Genomic DNA, 25,309 nt, shown 5'->3' with positions numbered 1-25,309 from the left:
GGAAATTGCTGGTGAGAATGCATATAGCAAAAAGATTAGTCAAGAGAGATCTATAAGAACTACCAACACATAACAGAGAGATAGAAATAAAAAGGAGTTGTAAAAAGCTATCAGAAAATTGGTGCGAGTATGTGTCATAGAAGCCAAAACTAGGGAGTGCACAGCTAGCTGGGCCCCATGCTGTGAGATGTGAAGAATATAGATGATTTTGTGCATAAGGAGGTATTAGAACCACCAGCATAAGAAATTTCAATTAACTTGTATTGGATAACAACAAGATTTTCCTAAGTAGGGAAAGTGGGAGTCTGTGAAGACCAGGGCAGACCTATCTCTGGAAGTATGAATGGAAGGAAAAGTAGGGGAATGTCAGAAAGCTTTGAGGAGAAGAAGGAGGACTGAGGAGAAGAGGGAGGACTGAGTGTTTAAAATAAGATTGGACATGCTTGAGTGTGTTTAAGTGCTAACGGGAACAAAACAGTGGAAAACCTGAGATTGAAAACATTTTGAAGAGAAAGAATGGTATTAAATGAGCAAGTTCACAAAAACCTGACAAAGTGGGCTGAGTTGGGCCAAAGTAGAGGTTGAGAGAGTATCTATAAATACTGGGCTCCCTCCATGATTACAGAAAGAAAGAGGGATAGGTCCATACAGATTCAAGCATGAATCCTGATTTGTAAAGAAATGCAGAGAAATCTTGCTGATGACTCTTATCAAGGAAATAAAAGGTGAGCCCACGGGGTAAGATTGGGAGAGGCATTATGGGATTAGAGTTTTCAGTAGAGTGGAGAGGGTTTGCAGCTGATATGGAGGATGGTGGGAGAGGAGACCAGCAAACAGGACAGTGTTGCCAAGCAGCTCAGAAAGCCCACTGAGGCCGCCCACAGGTGGTAACCCTATGGAGTTCCAAGCCTGGGATGTGTGATTGTCCTCCAGCTTCTTCTAGCTTTGTTACAGGCAGGGAGAAGGCAGGTGGGTTTTTTGGTTTGTTTGTTGTTGTTTTTACTCCATTTGGTTTTGGGGATTTTCTTAAAAGGCAGAAAAACAAAACAGGGCAAGATGAAGGATTTGGAAAGAGAGGTTGAAGTGGGGAAAGGGGGTTGAAGGGAGAAAATCATTTTCCTTGGGTTTTCAGTGTCATCAAAGGAGAAACAGAATCTGAGTGAAAAGATTCTTGGAAAGACTGAAAAGAGGACAACTGGATCTGTGATCTCAGAACAAAAGCATCTCCAACTGCCTGTGAGGTCCAGGCTGGGGGGTTGGGGGGAAGGGTGGTACCTGACATAGAGTCAGCAAGATCATTAGACCACTGGGCTGAGAAAATGTGGGATCCTTTACCTTTATTCCCATAGGATATTGGGAGTTGAAGTGGGGAAGAAACTTGTATCATATTCCATTAATGAGAAAGGAAGCCATCTCAGGAGTTCTTGCTGAACTAGTAATAAGTGCATTGTACTTTGTGAATGACAAGAGAAGTTTAAGAAAGAAATTTACTTAATAATAATTTTCAGAAGTGAGATGAGTACCTCCCAAGTGCATACTAGTTATTTTCTAAGACCTACCAGAGGGATGGGGTCCTTTGAAGAGCAGAGAGGTGGGGAGAAACACCAGCTTTTAAACCATAAAAGTTTGGATGTTGGAGATTGTTGCTGGTGAAGGTCAGAGGATTTATATTTGTGGGCTGTAAATAAAAAATAAAATATGCATCTTTTCCTGGTGTCTTTGAAAATCTAGCTGTGCTAAGGAGAAATAGGCTAAGGGATTATAGAAGGGTCATTCAATCTTTTGCTCGGGTGGTTTTGAATATTTCATAAAAGAAAACAAAAATTTTAAATATTCTTTCAACCTGTGGTGGATTGTTTCTGAAACAATAAAGTAATATGGAGCATTTTACCAAATATTTAGAATTTAGCATTACCGGTTTGAAATGCGTTCTTTCTCCACATATCTAACCATGTTTTAAATTTTATCTTTTTGCACACGTTTTTCTTCTTGTATGAACTTCTCCCTTTTGACATTATGTCTTTTATAAATCACTCTAAGATTTAGGGCAAGATAAAAAGTAGTATGAAAGGTTAACCACAGAAATGATGAAATCTGAATATCTAAAGGTGAAAATGCTTTACTAATATCCCACTTTATTTCTCATCTATTTTGTATATTTTGTAAATTACTATAATCTACAAATATTATCCTGTACAAAAATAACTGATTCCTCATCTTGATCTGAGAGTGATTTGTGCTTCACAGCTCAGCTTCTTTCATGTAATTTTTTAAAATGCACATACGATCTCTCTTAAATTGTTTTCCCATTTTTTCTCTTGTTAGTCCAAGGAGAAGATGTGTGAGAACACAGAGCCAATGGAAAGTTCTTCTCAAACCACCACAACTGTGCAAGCAACAACCACAAAATTCAGGGTCCTAACAACCACCAGAAGAGCAGTGACATCCCAGCTGCCCACCAGCCTGCCCACTGAAGGTACTCTCAATATTCCTGCCTTTTTTCTTAAAAGTGTGGTTTTTTTTAAGGATTTTATTTATTTATTTGAGAGAGAGAGAGAGAAATAGAGCAAGCAAGCATGAGTGGAGAAATGTCAGCAGGAGAAGCAGACTCCCTGTCGAGCAGGGAGCTCAAATGTGGGACTCTATTCTGGGACTCCAGGATCATGACCTGAGCCGAAGGCAGTCGCTTAACCAACTGAGCTACCCAGGTGCCCCTTGCCTTTTTTCTTAAGGAAGGGAAAGTCACTGTGTTGACATGAACTGGAGTAGCTCTCTAGAGGGAAAGTTATCCTTTGGCCAACTGGACTTCTAAAGGATTTCTGAAGGGGAAAAGACAAAATTATTATGGACTAAAAAGATGTGTTAATATTCTTTTAATGTACGGTGACTTTTATTAAGATTTAGCTTTTTATAATATCCTGGCTACCTGTGCTCCCTAAAAAGGAAATACAGACTTGCTTTTATATTGCTAAATTTTGTGGTACCTGAATTCAGTATTTTGGTCACAGGAGAGAAAGGCAAAAGGCATATAGAGAAAATAGATAATGCTACTTATATGCTGTTCTAATATCTACCTAAATACAGACAATAAAATCTGTTGCTCTATAATCTATAGAGAGGCACTGTGTCTTGAAAAACATTTCTTCTGCCAGAGAAGACAAAAATACTAGAAAATATTGATGCATGGGCACAACTCATTGGGGGAAGAAAGTATATCAGCTAAAATAGAACCATATATTCTGAATGGTACCACTAGGGACTAATGGCCAAGAGTGAGACTAATTGGCCAAGAGTGAGCTTTGGGGGGAAAAATGATCTTACTTATTTATAGTCATCAACCTTGCTTTCTTTTGAATAATAAATTAAACTTGAAACTTTTGCTTTTAATTGAAATTTAATTGGATAATAAAGGTTAACTCGAGGCGCACCCGGATGGCTCAGTCGGTTGAGCATCTAATTCTTGATTTCGGCTCAGGTCATGATCTCGGAGTGGTGGGATCAAGCCCCAAGTCAGGCTCTGTGCTCAGTGTGGAGTCTGCTGGAGAGTCTCTCTCCCTGTCCCTCTGCCCCTCCCCTCATTCAAGCTCTCTCTTGCTCTAAAATAAATAAATAAATCCTTTAAAAAAAGTTAACTAAAGTTATAAAATGAGATGAGGACAGCTGCTAAATACATTTTATTGCTTTTAAAGCCAATGTTGTATTTTAATCTATCTTATTTGGGGTTGTTATATAGCCTGTGAAATAATTTATAGTTCCTGAATCCTACCCCATGAAAATACTACTTCAATTTGAATCCTATGATTTAGAATAAAATATAACCACTTAAACAAGAAAAAAAAGGCATGTTTATTTGTTTATTTTGTTCATTATGGGCAAGATCTTTTCATTTATGATTTTGGTCGTATTTATTAGCAGTGGATAAGCGCCTAACCTTTGAAGTTAAATCCATAAATATTTTAGAATTTCCTGATATTTTTAAATGAATAATGAAGGCCATCACTATAGAGTCTAGTTACAATAAGTCATTGTCAAAGATTAAAAATAAGTGAACTTTAAGTTAAAATTATAACTGTAATTTTCTCAAGATCTTAAGAATCTTATGTTTTACTGAAGTTTTGATCTTAAAATCTTAGTAAGAAATTTTAGTATTACCTGTGTAAACTAGCACTTTGCTCTCATTGCACTAAGAAATTCACTGAATAAGATTTTGAAATCTATTCATGTTATAATTAAGGCATTGGTAGACTATTGGTCATCAGATTTATGCACCATTAAAATTTTTTTGGTTACAATAACTTTGAATTTCTCTTCCAGATGATACCAAGATAGCACTGCATCTAAAAGATAATGGAGGTAGGAATTGATATTTTTTCTTTTTTAAATACCTTTAGATACTAATTCATTTCATTCATTTAAATATGAGAAAGGATTTGTGGGCTTCTAGTATAGAGTGAAGTTATATTTCAATCTCTGTTGGTATTTAACATGGGAAGAATTTATTGATTGGCTTGAAAATTGAAATGGTTTCAATAGTGGAATGAAATTCTAATCCACGTGTTTGCCTATAAAACTACAGGACACCAATGAGCAATTATAAAGTGAAAATTTATCCACAGATCTTTTTCTTCTTTTCGTGCTATTCTTTGGCTTACTTGTATATTGAGTGTCTACATGGTGGAGGTATTGGGTTCAAATGGGTTTTTTTTTCCCCCCTCTAATTTGACTATTCAACATTCTCTATAAATAAAATTGAGAAACAGACCAATACGGAAATATACTTTATAGGCCTTTTATGTTTTAGGTGAAGCTAGGGACAAAAATTAGACATGCAAAAAGAACATCTCGGTAGTTTCATACTTCACATTTTCCTAAGAAAATTTAGCAATATCTATAATGGTCCTTGAAAATTTGGAAGAAATTTTTACCGAAATTAAGACTGTGAAAGATATTGCCTACATTTTAAAAAATAGTTCTTTTTTTATTAAACTGTGTTAGCTCATATGTGCTTCTCTGTCAGTTTCCTGGCGCTTGATAAAAGAGATTTTTTTTTTCAGTAACTGTTTATTCAGCTCAAGAAGGGGAGGTGTTTCTCTTAGCAGCTTCTCTTACGTAAATGGGGCCACCCTGTGACTTGGATCTTTACTTTTGCAGCCTCAGCTGATTTTGTAAGTCAAAATCCAATATGTACCTTGTTAGGGATTTTTTTTTTCTTTTAGCAACTGTAGGGAATAGTATCTAAATTACTCAGTGGACGTTAAGTAACAAATACTTTGATGTTTTCTTAGGCTGACTGTATGATAAGGTATATATTGTAGCATCATTAAATTTCATATCAATCAATTTGAAAGATAAGCTGCTTATTAGCCTCTTCACGTAATCATTATTAACATCAATTATCCATTGTCTTTGGTTTGTATCATAGTGTTTTATTTCATTCATTCTTTTCTTGTTAATATATTAACAATGTGAGCAGATAGCTTTACAGATGACCATTTGCAACATATATACAAGCTAGAAATAAGTTAAAATCATAGCACTGGAAGGGGTAATAACAATTCCCCAGTTCAGAACTTCTCAGAGCAGGATGCTACTTAGTTTCATGTGAACATAAGTCTTAAAGTTGGTGTTACCTTATGAAATGGAGGAGGGCTCCCCAAGAGGCTTCTGTTGTATTTGTTATACTTAATTCTTAATATGGGTAGTGGTTTCATTTCTATGCTTTCTTTTCTCTTTCTCTCTTTTTTTAATATTCTAAATATTTAGAATAAATATTCCATAATGCTAACAGAAAAAAAAAAAAGATTACTATGATTAAATAGGTATGAGATACTCTGGATGAAAGAAAATTAAAAGAGGTTTCTTTGCTAGAGAGCTGTTCAAAGCTGTTATATTCATTTGCTTATTCATTAATTCCTGCTGAATGCCTAAGTGCAGGGCACTGTTACAGGCTTGGGGCCATGATAAGTGAACAAGATGTTGCCAAATTCTCTGCTTTCGAGAAGCATGTATTTTTTTTAATTAATATATAATGTATTATTTACTTCAAGGGTACAGGTCTGTGGATCATCAGGCTTACACAATTCATAACACTGACCGTAGTACATACCCTCCCCGATGTCCATAACCCAACCTCTCTATCCCTCCTCCTCAATCCCTCAGGAACCCTCAGTTTGTGTCCTGAGATTGAGTCCTTATGGTTTATCTCCATCCCTGGTCCCATCTTGTTTCATATTTTTCCCTCCCTACCCACTACAACTCCCCACCCTGCCTCTCAAATTCCTCATATTAGAGAGATCATATGATAATTGCCTTTTCCTGATTGACTTTTTTCACTTATTCTAAAGAAATTTCAAGTTGGAAATAAAGAATTAGTGTTGGGCATTTCTCCATGATTTGGTCATAAAACTTTTCTGTACGTTGTATCTCATGAACTGAATGTTTTGTGAAATGCACTTTGGGAAATAGTTCCCCAGAATATTACCAGTTATCCCAAAGAAAATCCTTAGTTTTGTTTAGTGCAGCAAGGAATCTGAAAACATTGAAAATTTTCTTAATGCAGTGCATAAAACTGCCTTATGAAGTTGAGAAATCAAGTGAAGTAAATTCCTGATGTAAATGGAAGACATTTTTTTCTTTTTTGTTATACTAGAAAAGTTGACTGTTGGATTTTCAGATGATGTCCCCCAGAATTCCAAAATATCACACTTTAACTGTGTCTAAATACAGGAACTCTTTTCATGCCTAGAGTTGTTTATAAAGCACTTTTTCTAAAACTACAGTTAGAGCAGACCAACCTGACCAGTATTAAGATAAATATTCCTTCAAAACAGTACTTAAGGGAAATTACACATTATTTTTTATAATATCTTCATTAAGATAGCATGCTTTCATTGTTTTTTATCTCATGGAATTTGAAGATGCAGGAAAGATTATCAGTTTAAATCTAACTTGATTAGTTGATTAAACATGTTGAAAACAAAATTCAGAACTGTTCTCCCCTTCCCCATCCAGGTAAAGATTTTTGCAAGATGGGGCTAATAATGAAAAAGGTTACCTAATGTAAACATTTTCTCACATTTATTGATAATTTTTTTAAAAGCAAACTAATAAATTTTTCTAAATTGCTGTGTATTTCTAAATACACTGTGTGTGTATTGTTGCAAAGAAATTTAGCACATTCTATTTCTTTATTTAATTCCATTTAATTGGCTGTTTCTAAAAGCATTTTAATTTAGAGGCCTCTACATTCCTGAAAAAGAGGGTGACATTTTTCAAAATAGTCAATATGTAGCTAGAAGCTAATGATGCTGCCTTTAGATATTGGGTTACCTTGCTTCTGAGTCTTTCTGGGACATTGCTTTGGGTTAAAAGAGTTGATTTTATTGTGGAATCTACAGCTGGCATGATTATACATTACTTTCCAGGACATTTTCCTTCATCTTTGATATGAAAGTAGAAAATACTTCTGAGCAGCTGGACACCAAAGGCACACAACAGGGCTTCTCCTTCACAGGACCCAAACTGAGTTACAGTCTGCTAAATCACTCTTGATGAATCTTCAATTGTGATTTGAGGTTCCTGCCACTTTTAGAGTAGGACTAGGTAGAACTTCTGGAAGTTTCAGGATAGTTTTTGGGTTGGGGAAGTTTTATTCACCTTAAGGGTTGAATGGAAACTCTAAGACCTATGAACAATTTGGAGACAAGAATTTGAAAAAATCTAAACAAAGAGAATGATATCTACTGGGTACAGACCCCTTCAGTGACGTATAATGTTGATTGATGGTGAATGGTGGAATACAAAGACTCAGAAAAGCCAATATAAAGGTAGAATTTTACCTCCATCTGTACAGCTATCTCTGAATAGTTGGAGGAAGATGTAAAGGAGAAAGATGTAAAGGAGAAAAAGAAAAAGAAGAAAGAATATCTGTGCTGAGTGTTTACTATGTTCCTGAGACCTTTCTAAATGCTGTCATGTGTAGTTACCTCATTTAATCCAGGCGTCACCCCTGTGAGTTGGTCCTGTTATTATTCTCATTTTATAGCTGAGGAAATGAAGGTACAGAAAGGTTAGGTTATCTGACTAGTATGGGCAGACCTGGGGTGTGTTTCTATTTAATAATACAAATTCCTTAATACAGATTCCAAGTCCGGACAATCTCTCAGTATTACTGTTTTCTTACAATACAGAGCTCCTACAATCAAACTTCAAGTGGAAAATGGCCCCATAAAGGATTTTACTTATTCCTACTATATTTCCTTTTCTATAACAGCTGACGATACTTCTAAGTGTTTGGAAATGAAATTTTCTTTTCCCATGTACTGATGCAGTAGTTTCCATTTTATCCTTTCTATGAAAATCACGACACGTTGATTCTCCTGTGGAACTCAGCAGTGGTCTCAATCATGAGCAGGTGTTCTCCAAACTACAGGGCAACTCTGTGTTTATGTTCAAAATCTAATTTAAAATTCTTTCAGCCTTCTTGGTTTCTCTAGAAATTCAGGTTTAATTCACCATGAAAGGGTTTCTAGACTGTGTTTTTTAAATGTATATATTTCTGTGAATAGTGGTTATAAGCATGTAAAATCACATCTTCTTTGGGTTTTCAAATCCTGGCAAAAGCTTACTAGAGGAGTTACATTTCTAAGGAATGACCTAGCTATATATTATAGTAGGTCAAACTATTAAATGCCTTCTTTGGCATTTGATTAGGTTGCTTCCAGATGATACCACCTAAATGGAAACGTAAATGTCTTCAGGATTAGACCCGGATAAAATTATATCCAGAGCTGAAGGAAGTTTGCAAGTTGAATCAATGGCAGGGTCCTTTAATTAAGAAGTAAAATCTTCAACCAGATTCAACTCAGTTGTGCAAAATGAATTGTACCATTCTGCTGCAGTGCAGATGTTAAAATTATTTTAACATCTAAAATCCTTGATTTGATTTTATTATTTAAAATGTTATGACTGGGAGCACCTGGGTGGCTCAGTCATTAAACATCTGCCTTCAGCTCAGGTCCTGATCTCGGGGTCGTGGGATTGAGGCCCCCATGGGTCTCCTTGCTCAGCAGGAGACCTCCTTCTCCCTCTCCCACTCCCCCTGCTTGTGTTCCCTCTTTCCCTGTCTCTCTTTTGTCAAATATATAAATAAAACCTTAAAAAAATAAAATGTGTTGACTTAGGGGCACCTGGGTGGCTGAGTCATTTAAGCGTCCAACTCTTGATTTCGGCTCCGGTCATGAGCTCAAGGTTGTGAGACAGAGCCCCACACTGGGGCTCCACGTTGATCATAGAGCCTGCTTAAGATTCTCTCTCTCCCTCTCCTTCTGCCCCTCTCCCATCTCCTAAAAAAAGAAAAAAAAAAGTGTTGACTGAGAATGATCAAAGTACCAAAACTACATTTGCTCTTGGTTCCTCCAAATGTTCTTCCTTTTGATAAGTGAAGTGTCTTTTAAAAAACATATTTGAATATGAGTTCTTAATTGTTAATAATATTTAAAGTAACAGCACTCCAGAGAGCATTGATGTATTATGCAGGTGGCACTGTGCTTGTCATTTCTTCTTATTGCTAGGAATTTTGCTACACCTGGTTTCTGAAAGGCTGCACTCTGGAGTCAGAAGGTATGTCCCCATCAAAGAGATGCTGGAATAGCTACATTATTCAGTTTGCAGAACATGATCAAGTTAATTCTGAGGTACAAATCTGCAAAGTGGTTGATTTCCAGGATCAAATACAGATCTACTTTGAATGAGCTGCTATGAAATGGCGAGTCTAAATTCTGATTCTTCTGTGTTTAGTTTCTTATTTCTGAACATAACCCAAGACTCTTCACCCAAAGATAAAATATTAGAACATTATTCTGATTTTTTTTCACTAGAATACTTCTAAGGTTATGTTTTTATTATCTAGTCTGTAGTGACAGATCAAGTGTCTGGTGTTTCATTTATCATTCAGTCGAATTGTTTTTTTACTTTAATACATAAATCATCAAAGTAACATATCTTTCATTTTTCCCCCACCTTCTCTTGCCTTTTTTTCATCTATTTCTTTCACATAGATCACAGTCTTGCAAGGAAAGGGAAGCTTATTTCCTTTTGACGGCTATTGATTACCTTTCACTTTCCATTTCTAAAAATTGTAAAATATCTTGACATTCAGTTTTATCCTTTGCTTTGTTTGGCTACTTATCATGGTAGCACTAACTCTATTCTAAGTATATGTGTGCCATGACGTGAAAATGTCTTATGCTACAGAATGTGATTTTGAATATCCCCTAGGATTAAGAATTTCTCTCCTAAAATTTCATCCAGAGTAGTGGTTCTTAACTTTTTCTGTGCATTAGAATCATCTGGTTATTCTCATCTAATGTTATTATTCCAGCTTATAAAAACCCCAGTGGTCAGACTGTTCTTCCCACCGATTAAATCTGAGCCTCTGGAGCTGGGACTCAGGCATCCACGTGTTTTAACCCCTCCGGGAATCCCATGTAAAGCTGAGTTGTGAGCAAGTGGTCTGATGCAATGCCTCATAAATATTAAGTTGCATCAGAATTACTGGGTGAAGAGGGAGTTTTGTAAAATGCATTTTTTGCTAGAGTCATTTTAGGGTAGAACCCAAACCTTAGCATTGCTTTTCCAACAAGCTCTCAGACTATGCTGACACCATCAGTTCACAGACAGCACTTTGAATATCAGGAGTTGAGTGAATTCTTGATTTATTTATGCCACAGTCCCCAAAATAAGAGTGACATATCTTACTCTGAATCCATGCATTGGTCCTCACCTATACGTCATGACTCCCATAAAACAACGTTTTCATTGATGACAACAACAAATTACCTCTGTCTCCCTAGAGAGAACACATCTTGTGCAGCAGAGATAGGGGACCCTAAAGCATATGTCTGTTATGTCATTAATAGAAAATTAGACCATTTTAGTTATTGCAAAATTATTTTAGTAAAGACCATTACACTTTCTGTATTTTGTTGAGCCATATGAAATTGCTTATTTTTTTTTTTTACCAAATTTGACCTACAAAAATTGCATTTAATAGTTTAAAAAATCACTATCCAGTATAGGAAAAGAAAAAGAAATCACTTTGGAATATACTTTACCCCCTTTATGTTGGTTGGTAGGAATTACAGAGTTTGTGCTGATGATAGGATGTAGAATGAAATGATGTAGCAGAACATCTCAGGAAATACACATCCATGACTTTCAAGAGGTTTTAGGAGGTACCTCTAGATATATTTTCCATTTGCCGTTGGCAAAATGTCTTCCTATATATTTTCCCTGACTGATACCTCCCTTCTTTTCTGTGCTCATCTCTTTTATCTATCTGCCCTCTTTCTGTTAGACACCTGGTGTTGGGAATCGCCTGTTAGAAGAAATAAACTCCCATATATCATTACATTTTGGAACCTGTGATTTATGAGAGTCCTCAGCAGCAGTATCCCCCCCCCCAATATTTTTTGTTACTCTTCCTGGGGCAAGCATGTGTAAAGTTATAATTATTTTTTTAGTATGACATATCTAGTGATCATAGTAAATTGCCTTGTGCTGCTAAAATAATATATATGTCACCAGAAAATTATCTTTTATGTTCATTTGATTCGATTTGATTTCATTTATTCAGGGAACATTTCTTACATTGCTAGTGCATTAGTAAATGATGAAGATACAAAGGTAAATGAGGTCTGGTACCCGCCATAAAGAAGCAAGTGTACTAGTGGGATGACATAAAGAAATTAACCAATGATTAAATGTGGTGTGAAAAGTACAATGATAGACTCGGGAAAAACTATGAAGGCAGAGAAAAGTCATCTGAATAAAACTGAAATAATGAGAAAGATTCTCAGAAGAGATACTTGATCCAAGTTTTGAAGTATATGAAGGATTTATGCAGAAAAGGAACAGAAGAATGACATTTCAGCAGAGGGACCAGCAAAGACAGAAGCTGAATAGCATGAGACATCAAGATCTATTTGGGTAACTAAAGAGTGATCATATTTTATTTGGCTAGGGTAAAGATGTACACGGGTGGTGGTAGATGGTGAGGTTGGGAGGTAAGTAGGGGCTTTAGCACTCATAGCCTTTTATACCAGGCAAGGGAGTTTATTAAATTTACACAAAGACATTGGGAGCCATTGACATCATTTAGACAGGGGAATGCCATGCAAAGCTTCACATGTTTAGTAGGTCATGCTTGAACGATTGTGGGGAACAGAGGGAAAGGAGTAAACCTGAGGCCAACAAAACTACTTAGGAGATTGTACTAGCAATCCACAAAAGAAATGCTGAGAAGCCAGAGTAGTGGCTGACAGTAGGAATAAAGAAGAGAAACCAGACATGAGAAACACTTTTTAATGAAGTGAAGCTACATAACTAATATCTGATTGGATGTGTGATTTATGAGGTAGAAAGTGACCAAGGTGGCTCCCAGGACTTCAGCTTAGTTATCTAAATGGGTGATGATTGTGTTTAATAGAGGTTACCAGAAGAGGACAAGTTTTGAGGGTAGGCAATGCACTTAATTTAACCTCACTGGCTTTGAAGTATCTGTGGACCATCCAAATAAAGATGTCCAGTGAGCATTTTTCTATTCAAATTTAAAATTCACTTGAGAAATACAAGCAAAAGATATAAATGTAGGCATCATCAGCGTAGAAATGACAGTTGAAATTATGAGAGTAAATGAGATCACAGAAAGAAGGTATAAAAATGAGAATAGCACAGAACTAAATGGAGAACACAAAGGTTTGTTTAGAAAACTGCAAAGAGAGTTAAAGAGATAGCAAGAAAACCAGTAGAGTTTGCTATCACAAAAACCAAAGAGAAAAACATTTCAAGGAGGAAGTGGTGAAAAATGTCAATGTCAATGCTATAGACTGGCTAAGGGGGAAAAAAAGAAAAAGAAAAAGAAAGAGAAAGAGAGAAAAAGAAAGAAAGAAAAGAAAGAAAAAATGACCATTAATTTAGGTAATATTTAACATTTGTCAGACAGTTCTACAATGTACAGTAGCCCAGTTCCCAGAAAGAATCTGAGAAGTCCATGGGCAAAAAGGAAATTGAAGTCAACAGGGACAGGCTCCTTTTTCAAGAAGTTCAGTGAAAAGGAAAGTAGTGATTTCTGTTGCTAATGATGTTGTTTTATTTTAGGAGCCTATTTGCATGTTATCGATGTTGAGTACAAAGAAGATATAAAGAAAGGAATTAAAAGATGACCAATAGTGTTTTCATATTGGCAAGTAGGGACAGGAGGAGAAGAAATAGGTGGGAGGGAGAAGGAAGGAATTTCATCTGAGCATCCTGCTTTCTCAGTGTAGTAGGAGACAAAGTAATAAGGGGAGAATAAGTGTGAGAGGTCAGAGTGTGGTGTCTAGGAGCTGAGAGAACCCATGAAACATTTCCAAGGAGAATGGAACAAGAGGCCTCCTATTAATGTGTAAAGGGCATGGCAAAGTGTATTTGGGGCCCACAAAGTTTGGCAACTCTTCTTAAGTTTTGTGACTTAAATACTAATTTTTTCATGTGTGTTTCCATTGCCAGTACTTATATATCATGTAATATGCTGATCTAATTGAAGAAAGAAGGAAGGGAAGGAGGGAGGGAGGGAAGAAGGAGTGAAGGAAGGAGGACAGAAAGGGAGAAAGGAAAAAAGACAGGAGAAGGAAGGGAGGAAGGGAAAAAGAAAGATGGAGAGAAAAGATATGCCATTTTTAAAAAGACATAATGATTAAAGAAAGTAGTTTAATCCATTAGATGGTAAATTTAGTTTAATCTTTTTCAACAGGTAGATTTTCAATGACTTGCTATTCCATTAAGACTAATTTTCACCTTAGTTTTATTCTGCATGCTCAAGTAATACCGTGCAAGATTTTAAATGTATAGTGAATAGTAAAGACAGAAGTCCTTATTTAACATCAATTCATAATATTGCTACAAATTTCTGTGACCAAATGTTATTATTTCAATTACAAAATTATATAGAATTTCAACCATAAGTGACCTTAATATATGTTAACATTAAGTTCAACAATCACTAAAGAAAAAGTACAAAAAAGTTAGAGCTAAATTTAAATGGAATTTTAAGAAATATTTGTTTAGGCTGAAGAAGACAAGAGAGGAGGAAAATGGATCACATAATGGATGGACACAAAGAAGAAAAATAGGGAGAAAAATCCCAGCTTTACCAATAATTATACTAAAAGTAAAGAGAATACACACTCCAATTAAAAGCATAGATTATCAGATTGACTTTAAAAAAGCAAGAGCCTCAATACCATTATACACCTATGACAATATCTAAAACTAAAAAGACAAAACACTAAGACTGGTGAGGCTTTGGTGCACCAGAAATCTGTTACATTGCTAATCAGAGTGTGCTATAGTACAATCCCTTTGGAAAAGTAACAATTCTATAAAACTAATCATATATCTTACTTTTGATCCAGAAATTCCACTTCTATATATTTATCCAAGAGAAAACATATCCGCAAAAGTATTCACAAGAATATTTATAGAAACTTTATTCATCATTGCCAATAACTGAAAACAGTTCACATGTTTGTCAATAGAAAAATAAACAAATTGAGTATATTCATACAGTGGATTATTATTCAGCACAAATAAAAAACCAACCAGTAATATATGCAATTACACAGATACATTTTTAAAATATCATGTTAGGCAAAAAGAGCCAGGCACTACAGAGTACAAACAGTGTGATTCAGTTTGTGAAATTCAATACGGGCGCAATCAATCCACTATAAAAGAAATCAGTTTAGTGGCTGCCCATCATGGGGTGGAGTGGGGTGGGGTGTGGTTAGAATTGACTGGAAAAGAGAAACGGAAAATTCAGGGGACATGGAAATTTTTAAAATGTGTTATATTGTACACATAAGATCTGTGATTTTCTAGGCTGCAAGTTTTATCTCCTTTAAAAGAAAAGGGAGAAATTTTAACAAGTTTCTCATAAACTAGATAGAGTTTTTTGAAAAACCCCATGAATAAATTCTTCCAAGCCTCTTGGAATTCTCAACTAAAGAAAGGAAAATGCATATCCTTAGCAAACCAGCTTCTCAAATTAGTAGATGTAAAATTTAACACTTCTGATTATGTGATTCATATTTTGCTTTAAATTATTCTTGGAGCCTTCCCATGTAGTTGCTAATAATGATAAAATTATCTACTGAAGATTGGGCTGTTTCTGTATACCAGGCACTTTTCTAAGGGTTTTGTATGTTAGCTCATTGAATTTTTACTGCACCCTATGAAGAAAGTACTGTTGTAATCCCATTTTACACCCAAGGCAATGGAAGCCCTGGGATTTCTGTAATCTGTCTAGGGTCCCATGGTTGGTAAAGAATGCAGCTGGGCTTTACCGCCAATGATCTGGTGTCAGAGCATGTGCTGTGCTTCCCAATGCCATCCTGTCCTGCAGGGAGGATTGTTCCAAATGCTGCAGTCAGCAAAATAGCTATTTGTCTGCCATTTCCCCCTAGTTAAAGATATCCAGCATCTCAGCAAACAGAACCAACTGCTACATCAACATCACAATGAGCATGATGGTTCCTGGACCCTCAACACTTTGAGACCAAGGTCCTTGCAATCGTAAGACTCATGGGAGTATCACATACGACTTGTGGGGCCATTTTACAAAGCTTATTTGGTGGAAAAGATGAGAGACTCACCTTCCAGACTGACCATGTTCTATCCCACATTCAACCCTTGGAACTTTGTATTTCAGGAAACTTGATATTCTAGGACCTCAGGGCAGGCAATTATGATAAACACAGTTTCTCTCTTCTCAAGCAAGTGACCTGATTCTGTCCTTGCTAGGGATGTTATCTGAGCTAAGTTTTGTCCATATCAATGCAAAGCAGTGAACTATAAATATTCTGCAAAACTGGTTCTCAGTTGTTTTAATTTTTTCTTCCTACCTTTGACACCTTCCTACCTTTGGCACTCTTTATTCGATCTGGTAACACAAAATGAAATTCCAGACCCAAATCATTTTTTTTTCCTGAGTTTCTGATTCTCTCTCTGTATGAAGCATAGCACATGCATGTCGTCCTGCCCATTTGCCCTCCCAGAGGACAGTATATATCAAACCACAATAAATAACAAAAGGGTCGTATGGTTGTTGAGAACATGAAGGACTAAGGTTTTAATTGTAAGGCATACACAGAGACCAAAATGGTATCTTTGGCAACTAAATTAAGCCATGCTTTCTTAGGAAATCCAAAGGTTTTCATTAATATTGAGCATAAATTCAAATGTCAAAGAACTTGGGGTTGATTTAATAATATGGATTTAATATTCAGCACTTTTCAAAAGAAGTTGCATACGGATAATCACTGCAAGGTTGATTTTATTTCAATAGTTTACTGCACCTCAGCAGCTGGGCTTTTTGTTTTTCAAATAATGGCTGCAGGTTCTATCTTGCATGTCCCGTGGTCCAGCTCCTGCTATGGTCTGGGGGTGAACACTTAAAGGGCCTCACTGGCCTGTTTTCCTAATGGTGGGTATACAGTGTGAAATAGAGCTTGATCTCTCCACTGGAAAAACTGTTTATGAGAGAGGTGCCCTTAAGTTCATGCACTTCAGCTGCAGTGAGAGAATGGATCCAATCTCCTTGAATAATTTTAAGAACACCTGCTAATGACCCAGCAGTGATGCCATGATTACAAAGAGTGGAAATACTAAGGGTCTATATTAGCTAAGTGGTTTGGATATACCTCTGCCTTTACCCACTGACAGGAGCAAGGTAAAGATGGTTCTTCCTCCATGTTAAGAAAACCTGGTACATTTGGTAGGGAAGTAGAAATTCATTATGATTTGTGTATAAATATATAATGTATAAATTTGTGTATGTTTGTGTATAAATGACCTGTCAACATAAGTGACTTCATTCTGGAATGGGTGGGATTAAATGGTTTGAGGAGTCACTCTATTCTGAACTCCCAATCTTAAAAGTACTATCATCAACCTTATATTTGGTATTCCATATTCACTGTGAATATATTCATTAAGAAAACTCTACCTTTTTTTCTGTGCTTTAAAACCCTGATTTCTTAACCATTCCAAGGACTTGGCCTGAAATTAAAAGAGCAAACTATTTCTGTGAAACTCTGTAGTTTAATATTTGGCTGGGCAATTTAGGTGCTAAGATCACTTTTCCTTCTATTATTTTATAGAAGTAGAGACATCTTATTTTTCAAAAATAAATTTTAAATATATTTTTAGGTGGAGAAGTCAACTGTATACAAGGACAGCTTTATATATAGAAAGCTAATGTTAAGAAAAGTTTTAAAGTTAGGTCTTAATAAAGATCTCGGTTGCTGAAAATATTAAATGTGTGTGTAGACTATAAAAAGTAGTACATACACAGGGCACCTATGTGGCTCTCTGGGTTAGGCATCTGATTCTTGATTTTGGCTCAGGTTTGTGAGATCAAGCCCCACATCGGGCTCTGTGCTCAGTGGGGAGTTTGCTTGAGATTCTCCCTCCCCCCCTCCTCTCCCCCCCCTCCTTTCTCTCTCTCTCTCAAATCTTAAAAAAAAATAGTACATACACATAAGAAGTGAAAAATGATAATGGATTGTTCCAAAGATCTACTTTGGGTCTTATGCCTGCTGTAAGCACAGTCAATCCCCTCTTTTTAGATGCTCACACATGCGCCTACACTGAAGCACCAATCACATAATGAAGCTAGAAGCGGCTGGGGTGGTGACTGCTAGCCAAAATCCCTCATTTTGATGGAATCAAGCATTTTTTAAATCTGATTTCACAGAAATCTTATTTAGCTTCATTTTTCTAAGATAAAAGGTAACGGAATATTGTTAAAAAAAATTGTCATCCCCTAAGCTCTTTTAGCCCAGAATGTTCTCTGTGTTTCCCTGAACGGAATTTCACAGCTGCCCTGTTGTAGCCCAGGCTGCAAGAGAGAAGCTGGGCCAGCTGTCCCTGCCAGATATTGTTCCCACCACACATAATGTACTTAGCAGGGCTTTGTGCACCCATTTTAATATCTTTTCACAGTACTTACCCTAATCTTTCCTATGGAGATGTCATAATGTGAATTATGAATGTATTGTCACAGTGACACGTATTGTGGATTAGGTATAGCTTGTATGATAGTTCCGAGGGACCCTTAATAACTGAAATATTGACAGATTGGCAAGCATCAAAAAAACAGAAATACCAGAAGCAACTCAGAATGAAGTCAAGGTCATGATCACGCATGTAAAAATTTAAAAGCGCTAAGGGGAAAATAGATGAGTGACAAGATGAGATCAGTTACAAGGGAAACTTCCAAAGGAAAGTCAATTTAACTAAAAATGTTATCACTTGATTTTCTTCCATTACATGCTTTAGGTTATAAATGGATTAGATAATATTCCACAGGGAAAGTCGTGTGTCTGTGTGTGTTTTTAATCCGAGAATGGAACACTAACACTGTAAGCACTCATAGTTTAACTTCATTCTGAAGCTTTAAAAAGGAACATTTTGACATCATGTGTATAAGATTTATGAATTTTGTACAGATTAGTGCAAGACTTTGTCCAACCCATGAGCCTCTTGGGCCCCCAAAGGATATTAATACATTGTGGAATTTATGGGCTGTAGTGTTTCATTTTAAAGCCAAGAGAAGAGTTAGTTCTAAAGTGAATAAAATTTCAGATGAGGAGTATTTCTATTTTAGTTTTACTTTATTTCTGAACTTTAATTACTGGCAAGATTTAATAGTGGGTACAGATCACTTTAGCAATGTATTAAAATCTTTTTAACATATTGAAGAACTATACTTCTAAACACCAAATATCAGTATCACCTGATTTTCTGATATAAATCCTGATAAGAATACTGGTCTTAGAAAGAGCAAGGAGATGTAGAGGTTTAAAATCAAACATGATACTTTGAAGAAACAACCTGTCAAATTGTTCCCCCTCTTTCCTCTTATCTTCTATGTCCTTATTTCTTTAATTTTTCCTCTTATCAATAGGTCATAAACTTTCTTGGAGTGCAGCAAATGAAACACATTTGCCTGAGGTCTAGAGTATTTTTAATATGTATTTAAAATAACTTTTAAAAGTCTGTTGTCTTTACTATCATGGTAGCTAAAACTTACCCCAAAATAGCAGATTGCTTAGATATATTTGACAATTCTCCTAGCCTTTTCTATGTCTAAATATTGATTTGCATTTTATAAAGTACTAAAAAGCTAGGAACTTGTGGGTCATTCAGTGGATCAGAGGAGAGTATATTCTCATTGATACTATTGATTTTCTGTGTTTCATTTATGTTTTAAAATGTATCTTCAACAGGGGCACCTGGGTGGCTCAGTGGGTTAAGCCGCTGCCTTTGGCTCAGGTCATGATCCCAGGTCCTGGGTTCGAGCCCCACATCGGGCTTTCTGCTCAGCAGGGAGCCTGCTTCCTCCTCTCTCTCTGCCTGCCTCTCTGCTTACTTGTGATTTCTCTCTGTCAAATAAATAAATAAAATCTTTAAAAAAAAATGTATCTTCAACAGAGTAGCCAAAAAAATGGCCTTGATTTGATAGGCTTTTCTCATATCTACTTACCTCCTTTTGGGGGCTTTGAGACTCCGTTTTAAGGTATCTTACTGTCATTCAACATTAATTCCTCTCATTTGAACACACTATGTAAGGTTAAAAAAAAAAAAAAGCTAAAGATTTGAATTGTCCTGTGCACAATACTGTATGTGCTTGAAGATAGTTGTTTGACTTTGGTCACTTTTGGACATGAATGAGAGAGCATAAGATACTTCTAAGACAAGAGTAAGAGTCTGAGTCTTCGGACTAGTTTACTCGTCATCTTTTGGAATATCTCCCCCAACTCCTCATGGACTCTCATGACCTTAAGTTTGTGCCGGAAATAGGCTTAAGTTTTTCTGACCCAATTCTGTATGCCCATCTCTAAGAACAATCAGTCGAACCACAGGAATGAATGACTGTTTCCAAAATTGACGTTTTTGTTCACAGTCTTTTCTGAAGGATTGAAATCAGTTGGAGCTGTCCACCCTCAAGGTGAATGAACTTAATTTCAATGATGGAAATCACTAGCACTTGTTTACACTTTTTAAATTCTGATTTTGTGTTTGAGGTGGTCATCATTTTTAACACGGGTGATCTCCCGAATTCTGTTTGCAGGTAGCCGTGAGTGTGCAAACCCTGTACCATTTAATGGGGCAACGATACCAACCTGCAAACAAATAGTGAAAGAGTTTAAAATTAAAGCACATCAATAGAGCAATCACTTCATCTCCAGATTCAACAACCTTTTATATGCCATCATAATACTTGTTAGTAGAGAAAGCAGCTAGAGTAGAGATGCAGAAAACTTGCTTAAGTAATATGAAAATGGAAAAATAAGCTCTCCAGAAATATTTGTGTAATTTTGGCCACTCCATCCAGATGACCATTTGAAGCATTTGGAAATAGCACTCGCTTGGGACACAAGGATCCCTCTGTAATATTTTGGAATTGAATTTGTTGTATTTTTCCTTAAATGGTCTGCCCTAATTACAGCACAGAGTAAAGTCATATGCACAGTCATAGATCCCTCAATATTTAGTCTGTCTCCTGGTTAGCACTATTCTGAATCTATGAAGATTGGTTATTTTCTTAAAATCATCATCCAGAAATGTCATTAAATACTTATTTGACTAGCAACAAACTAGACTCTGTACAGACTTCATTAGACATGAAATGGTGTCTTCACATCCACACCCACACTGCAAAGTACTGTTTTAGAAAGGAGATAGTATAACTAAGCCACTATTGAAAATATAAATAAGTAATAAGTGAGAAAGTAAACATATATGCCTAAATGAAGGCAGTGAGTGAGGCTTCCAAGGTTTAAATCCGGTTATGATTTTATGTTCTAAAGATTGGCAATTTACATCCTACAAGTCAGGGATAATTTTACTGACCGGAGCTCTTACTGAATAAAACATGTTTCTGGCTCTTTTGTTTCTCCCTGGGAAGGACCACTTTTTGCCTGCTGCTTCCTCAACAGGTTCTGGTTCACGTGGGAAGTGGCAGCCTGAGGCTAACTCAAAAGTGTCTTCTTGTTCTTCTCCTCCCAATTTGCACACACACGTACACACACACACACACACACAGCCTCAGTGAGGCTGAAACTTGACATGCTGCCTATAAAAGACTACTCGTCCTAGAGACAGAACCAGATGCTGTTTAGATGGATGGATCTGAGGGTGGGAGGGATGGATAGATGAGGAGAGGGATGGGAGGATAGATGGATGGAATTACACATAGGATTTGAAGAAAAATTCAAGGCTTCCCCTCTTGACCCAAGTAGATTTTTTTTTTTTGCCACTTTCTCTCCAAAGCAACATTTTAAAGTAATCCCATTTTCCCATGACAATAATGTATCACACTCTTAAAAATAAGAAAAAAAAAAAAGCCAAGTGCACAAAGTACAATGATATAAGCATACTTAAGAATAAAGCCAAACTTTAAAAAGTAACAAATCTTAAGGGCAAAAACATAGTTTATGTGCTATCATGAATTGGATACCATCATTTGCCTCAACCTGCCTCATATTAGAAGTAATAATATTAATACAATGGCTACATTAATTAAGTGCTTACTTTCCCAAGTATTTTATATGTGTTCAGTGGTAATTCTCACAGCACTTCTCTGGGAGAGTTACTGTTACTGACTACATTGTAGAGAAAAGGTAACTGAAGACCAGATAAAGTAATCTGCTATAAACTTTATTTGATTTTTATTGGAGAAGTGGCCATTCCAAGAGCTGTAACCCACTTTCAACAGCTTTATTTTTCTTTTTTTTCTTCCTCCTCTCTCCCTCCTTTCCTTCTTACAAACATGGATTTTCAGTGCATATGAAGGTAGACATAGTCTCACAGAAGTGACAGATCAGACACAGCCCCTACCCTCTTGAAGGCACAATGTTAATCCTTCAACCATATTTAAGTTAATTTTTCTTCATTTGAAATTACCAAAGATGTTTTAGAATTCTTTGCCAGAATTGATAACATGAAGTAAGGAGAAATAGCAGTAAATACAGTTTACTATCAGCTGTGGGATTAGTGATCAGAGGCTCAGGGTTCAGATTCTGAGGCTAGACTGCTAGTGTGTGAGTCCCCATTTTGTTTTTTCAAAGAACCAATTTCATTAATTTTCTCTATTATTTTTTTATTCTTTATTTTCTTCTCTCTGCTCTCATCTTGATTATTTTCTTCCTTCTGCTAATTTCAGGTTTAATTTGTTCTTTTCCTTCTAGTTTCTTAACTTGTAAAGTTAGGTTGTTGATTCAAGATCTTTCTTGTTTTTAACGTGAATATTAATGGCTATAAATTCCCTGCTTTTGTGGTAGCCCCTCAGTTTTGGTTTTTGTGTTTTTGTTTTCATTCATATCTAATTTCCCTTGTGATTTCATGACAATACATTGGTTGGTCAAGTTTGTTGCTTAATTTCCACAAATTTGTGAATTTCCAGTTTTATTTCTGTTACTGATTTCTTAACTCCATCCCACTGTGGATGGAGAAACTTGTTTGTATGATATCTATTTTTTACACCTGTTGACACTTAATTTGTGACCGAACATATGGTCTACCCTAAAAGGTCTTACATGCGCATTTGAGAAGAATGTGTATGTTGTCATTGGGTAGAGTGTTCTGTATATGTCTGTTTGAGCTGGTTGGTTTATTTTGGTAAATCCTCTTTCTTTACTTATCTTCTGTCCAGTTCTTTCCAATATTGAAAGTGGATATTGAAATTTCCCACTATTATTATAGAAATGTCTGTTTCTCCCATTGATTCATCAGTTTTTGCTTTATGTTTTTTGGTGGTTTGTCATTAGCTAGATAAATGTTTGTAATTATTATATCTTCTTATTGTATTGAAACTTTTTGTTAATACATGATGTCCTTTGTCTCATAAGTTTTTGAATTGAAAATCTACTAGTCTGACATTAGTATAGTTACCTCTGCTGACATTTAGTTACTAGTTGTATGGAATATCATTTTTCATGCTTGCACTTTCAATCCATTTGTGTCTTTGGATCTGAAGTTAGTATTGTATAGACTGTGTAGAGTTGGATCATGTGTTTTTATTCTTTCTGACAATCTGTGTTTTTTGATTGGAGTCTTTAATCCATTAAAATGTAAAATAATTACTGGTAAGGAGGGGCTTATTTCCATCATTTTTGCTACTTGTTTCTATGTGCCTCCAGCATTACTGTCTTCTTTTGTGTTTAGTTGATTTTTTTTTTGTAGGGAATGATCAAACTCATTGGCTCTTTTGCTCTCTCTATAATAAATAAACAGGGACGCCTATGTGGCTCAGTTAGTAAAATGTTCAACTCTTGATTTTGGCTCAGATCAGATCTCACAGGGTAGTGAGATCAAGCCCTGCATCAGGCTCCATGCTCGGTGTGGAGTCTGCCTGAGATTCTCTCTCTCCCTCTTACCAGCACTCCACTCTCTTGTTCTCTCTTAAATAAATGAGTGAATGAATATTCCTTGCCTGTTGTCTGTATTATTGCTATTTTCTTTTTTTTTTTTAACTTTTTTTAAATTAACATATAATGTATTATTTGGACCAAGGGTAATGTATTATTTGGACCAGGTCTGTGAATCATCAGTCTGACACATTTCACAGCACACACCATAGCACATACCCTCCCCAGTGTCCATAACCCAACTACCCCATCCCTACCCGCCTCGCCCTGACAACCCTCAGTTTGTTTTCTGAGATTAAGAGTCTCTTATGTTTTGTCTCCCTCCTGGTCCCAGCTTGTTTCATTTTTTCCCTCCCTCCCCCCCACGATCCCACCCCCTGCCTCTCAAATTACTCATATCAGAAAGATCATATGATAATTGTCTTTCTCTGATGGAGGTTGCTGCCTGTGTTCTCCTTAGGGATTTTGATGGATTCCTGTCTCACATTGAGTTCTTTCATCCATTTTGAGTCTATTTTTGTGTGTGGTATAAGGAAATGATCCAGTTTCATTCTTCTCATGTGACTGTTCCATTATCCCAACACCATTTGTTGAAGAGGCTGTCTTTTTTCTGTTGGACATTCTTTCCTGCTTTGTTGAAGATTAGTTGACCATAGAGTTGAGAGTCCATTTCTGGGCTCTCTATTATCTTCCATTGATCTATGTGTCTGTTTTTGTGCCAGTACCATACTGCCTTGATTAATTACAGCTTTGTAATAGAGCTTGAAGTCTGGAATTATGATGCCATCAACTTTGGCTTTTTTTTTTTCAACATTCCTCTGGCTCTCTGGGGTCTTTTCTGGTTTCATATAAATTTTAGGATTATTTGTTCCATTTCTTTGAAAAACATTGATGGTATTTTGATAGAGATTGTATTAAATGTGTAAATTGCATTAGTTAGCATAGACATTTTCACAATATTTGTTCTTCCAATCCAGGAGCATGGAACATTTTTCCATTTCTTTGTGTCTTCCTCAATTTCTTTCATGAGTACTTTATAGTTTTCGAGTACAGATTCTTTGCCTCTTTGGTTAGGTTTATTCCTAGGTATCTTATGGTTTTGGGTGCAGTTGTAAATGGGATCAACTCCTTAATTTTTCTTTTCTGTCTTGCTGTTGGTGTATACAAATGCAGCTGATTTCTGTGCATTGATTTTATATTCTGATACGTTACTGAATTCCTGTATGAATTTTAGCACTTTTGAAGTGGTCTTTTGGGTTTTCCATATAAAGTATCATATCATCTGCAAAGAGTGAGAGTTTGACTTCTTTGTGGATTCGGATGCATTTTATTTCTTTTGTTGTCTGATTGCTGAGGCTAGGATATCTAGTACTATGTCGAATAGCAGTGGTGATAGTGGATATCCCTGCTGTGTTCCTGACCTTAGGGGAAAAGCTCTCAGTTTTTTCCCATTGAGAATGATATTCACTGTGGGTTTTTCATAGACGGTTTTGGTGATACAGAGGTATGTACCCTCTATGCCTACACTATGAAGAGTTTGATCGGGAAAGGATGCTGTACTTTGTCAAACGCTTTTTCAACATCTATTAAGAGTATCGTACAGTTCTTGTTTTTTCTATTATTAATGTATTATGTCACATTGATTGATTTGCGAGTGTTGAACCAACCTTGCAGCCCAGGAATAAATCCCACATTGTCATGGTGAATAGTCCTTTTAATGTACTGTTGGATCCTATTAGCTAGTATTTCAGTGAGAATTTTTGCAACCGTGTTCATCAGGGATATTGATCTGTAATTCTCCTTTTTGATGGGGTCTTTGTTTGGTTTTGGGATCATGG

The 25,309-nt window shown here is 36.2% G+C and overlaps 1 protein-coding gene across 2 annotated transcripts in view; it reads left to right on the top strand.

Annotated features, from left to right (window-relative positions):
* The window catches only part of PLXDC2 (plexin domain containing 2), a 489,244-nt gene that overhangs the window by 396,962 nt on the left and 66,973 nt on the right, over positions 1–25,309 (top strand). For both annotated transcript variants that reach the window (XM_047740347.1, XM_047740346.1), the window contains 2 exons: positions 2,326–2,476; positions 4,315–4,353. In XM_047740347.1, coding sequence (XP_047596303.1) covers positions 2,326–2,476; positions 4,315–4,353 — 190 coding nt within the window. The remainder of the gene's footprint in view (positions 1–2,325; positions 2,477–4,314; positions 4,354–25,309) is intronic.

The sequence above is a fragment of the Lutra lutra genome, chromosome 8 (genome assembly GCF_902655055.1).
Source record: "Lutra lutra chromosome 8, mLutLut1.2, whole genome shotgun sequence".
Classification (NCBI taxonomy): Eukaryota; Metazoa; Chordata; class Mammalia; order Carnivora; family Mustelidae; genus Lutra; species Lutra lutra.
The sequence above is the reverse complement of the archived record's forward strand: the minus strand, read 5'-3'. Positions and strand labels throughout refer to the sequence as shown.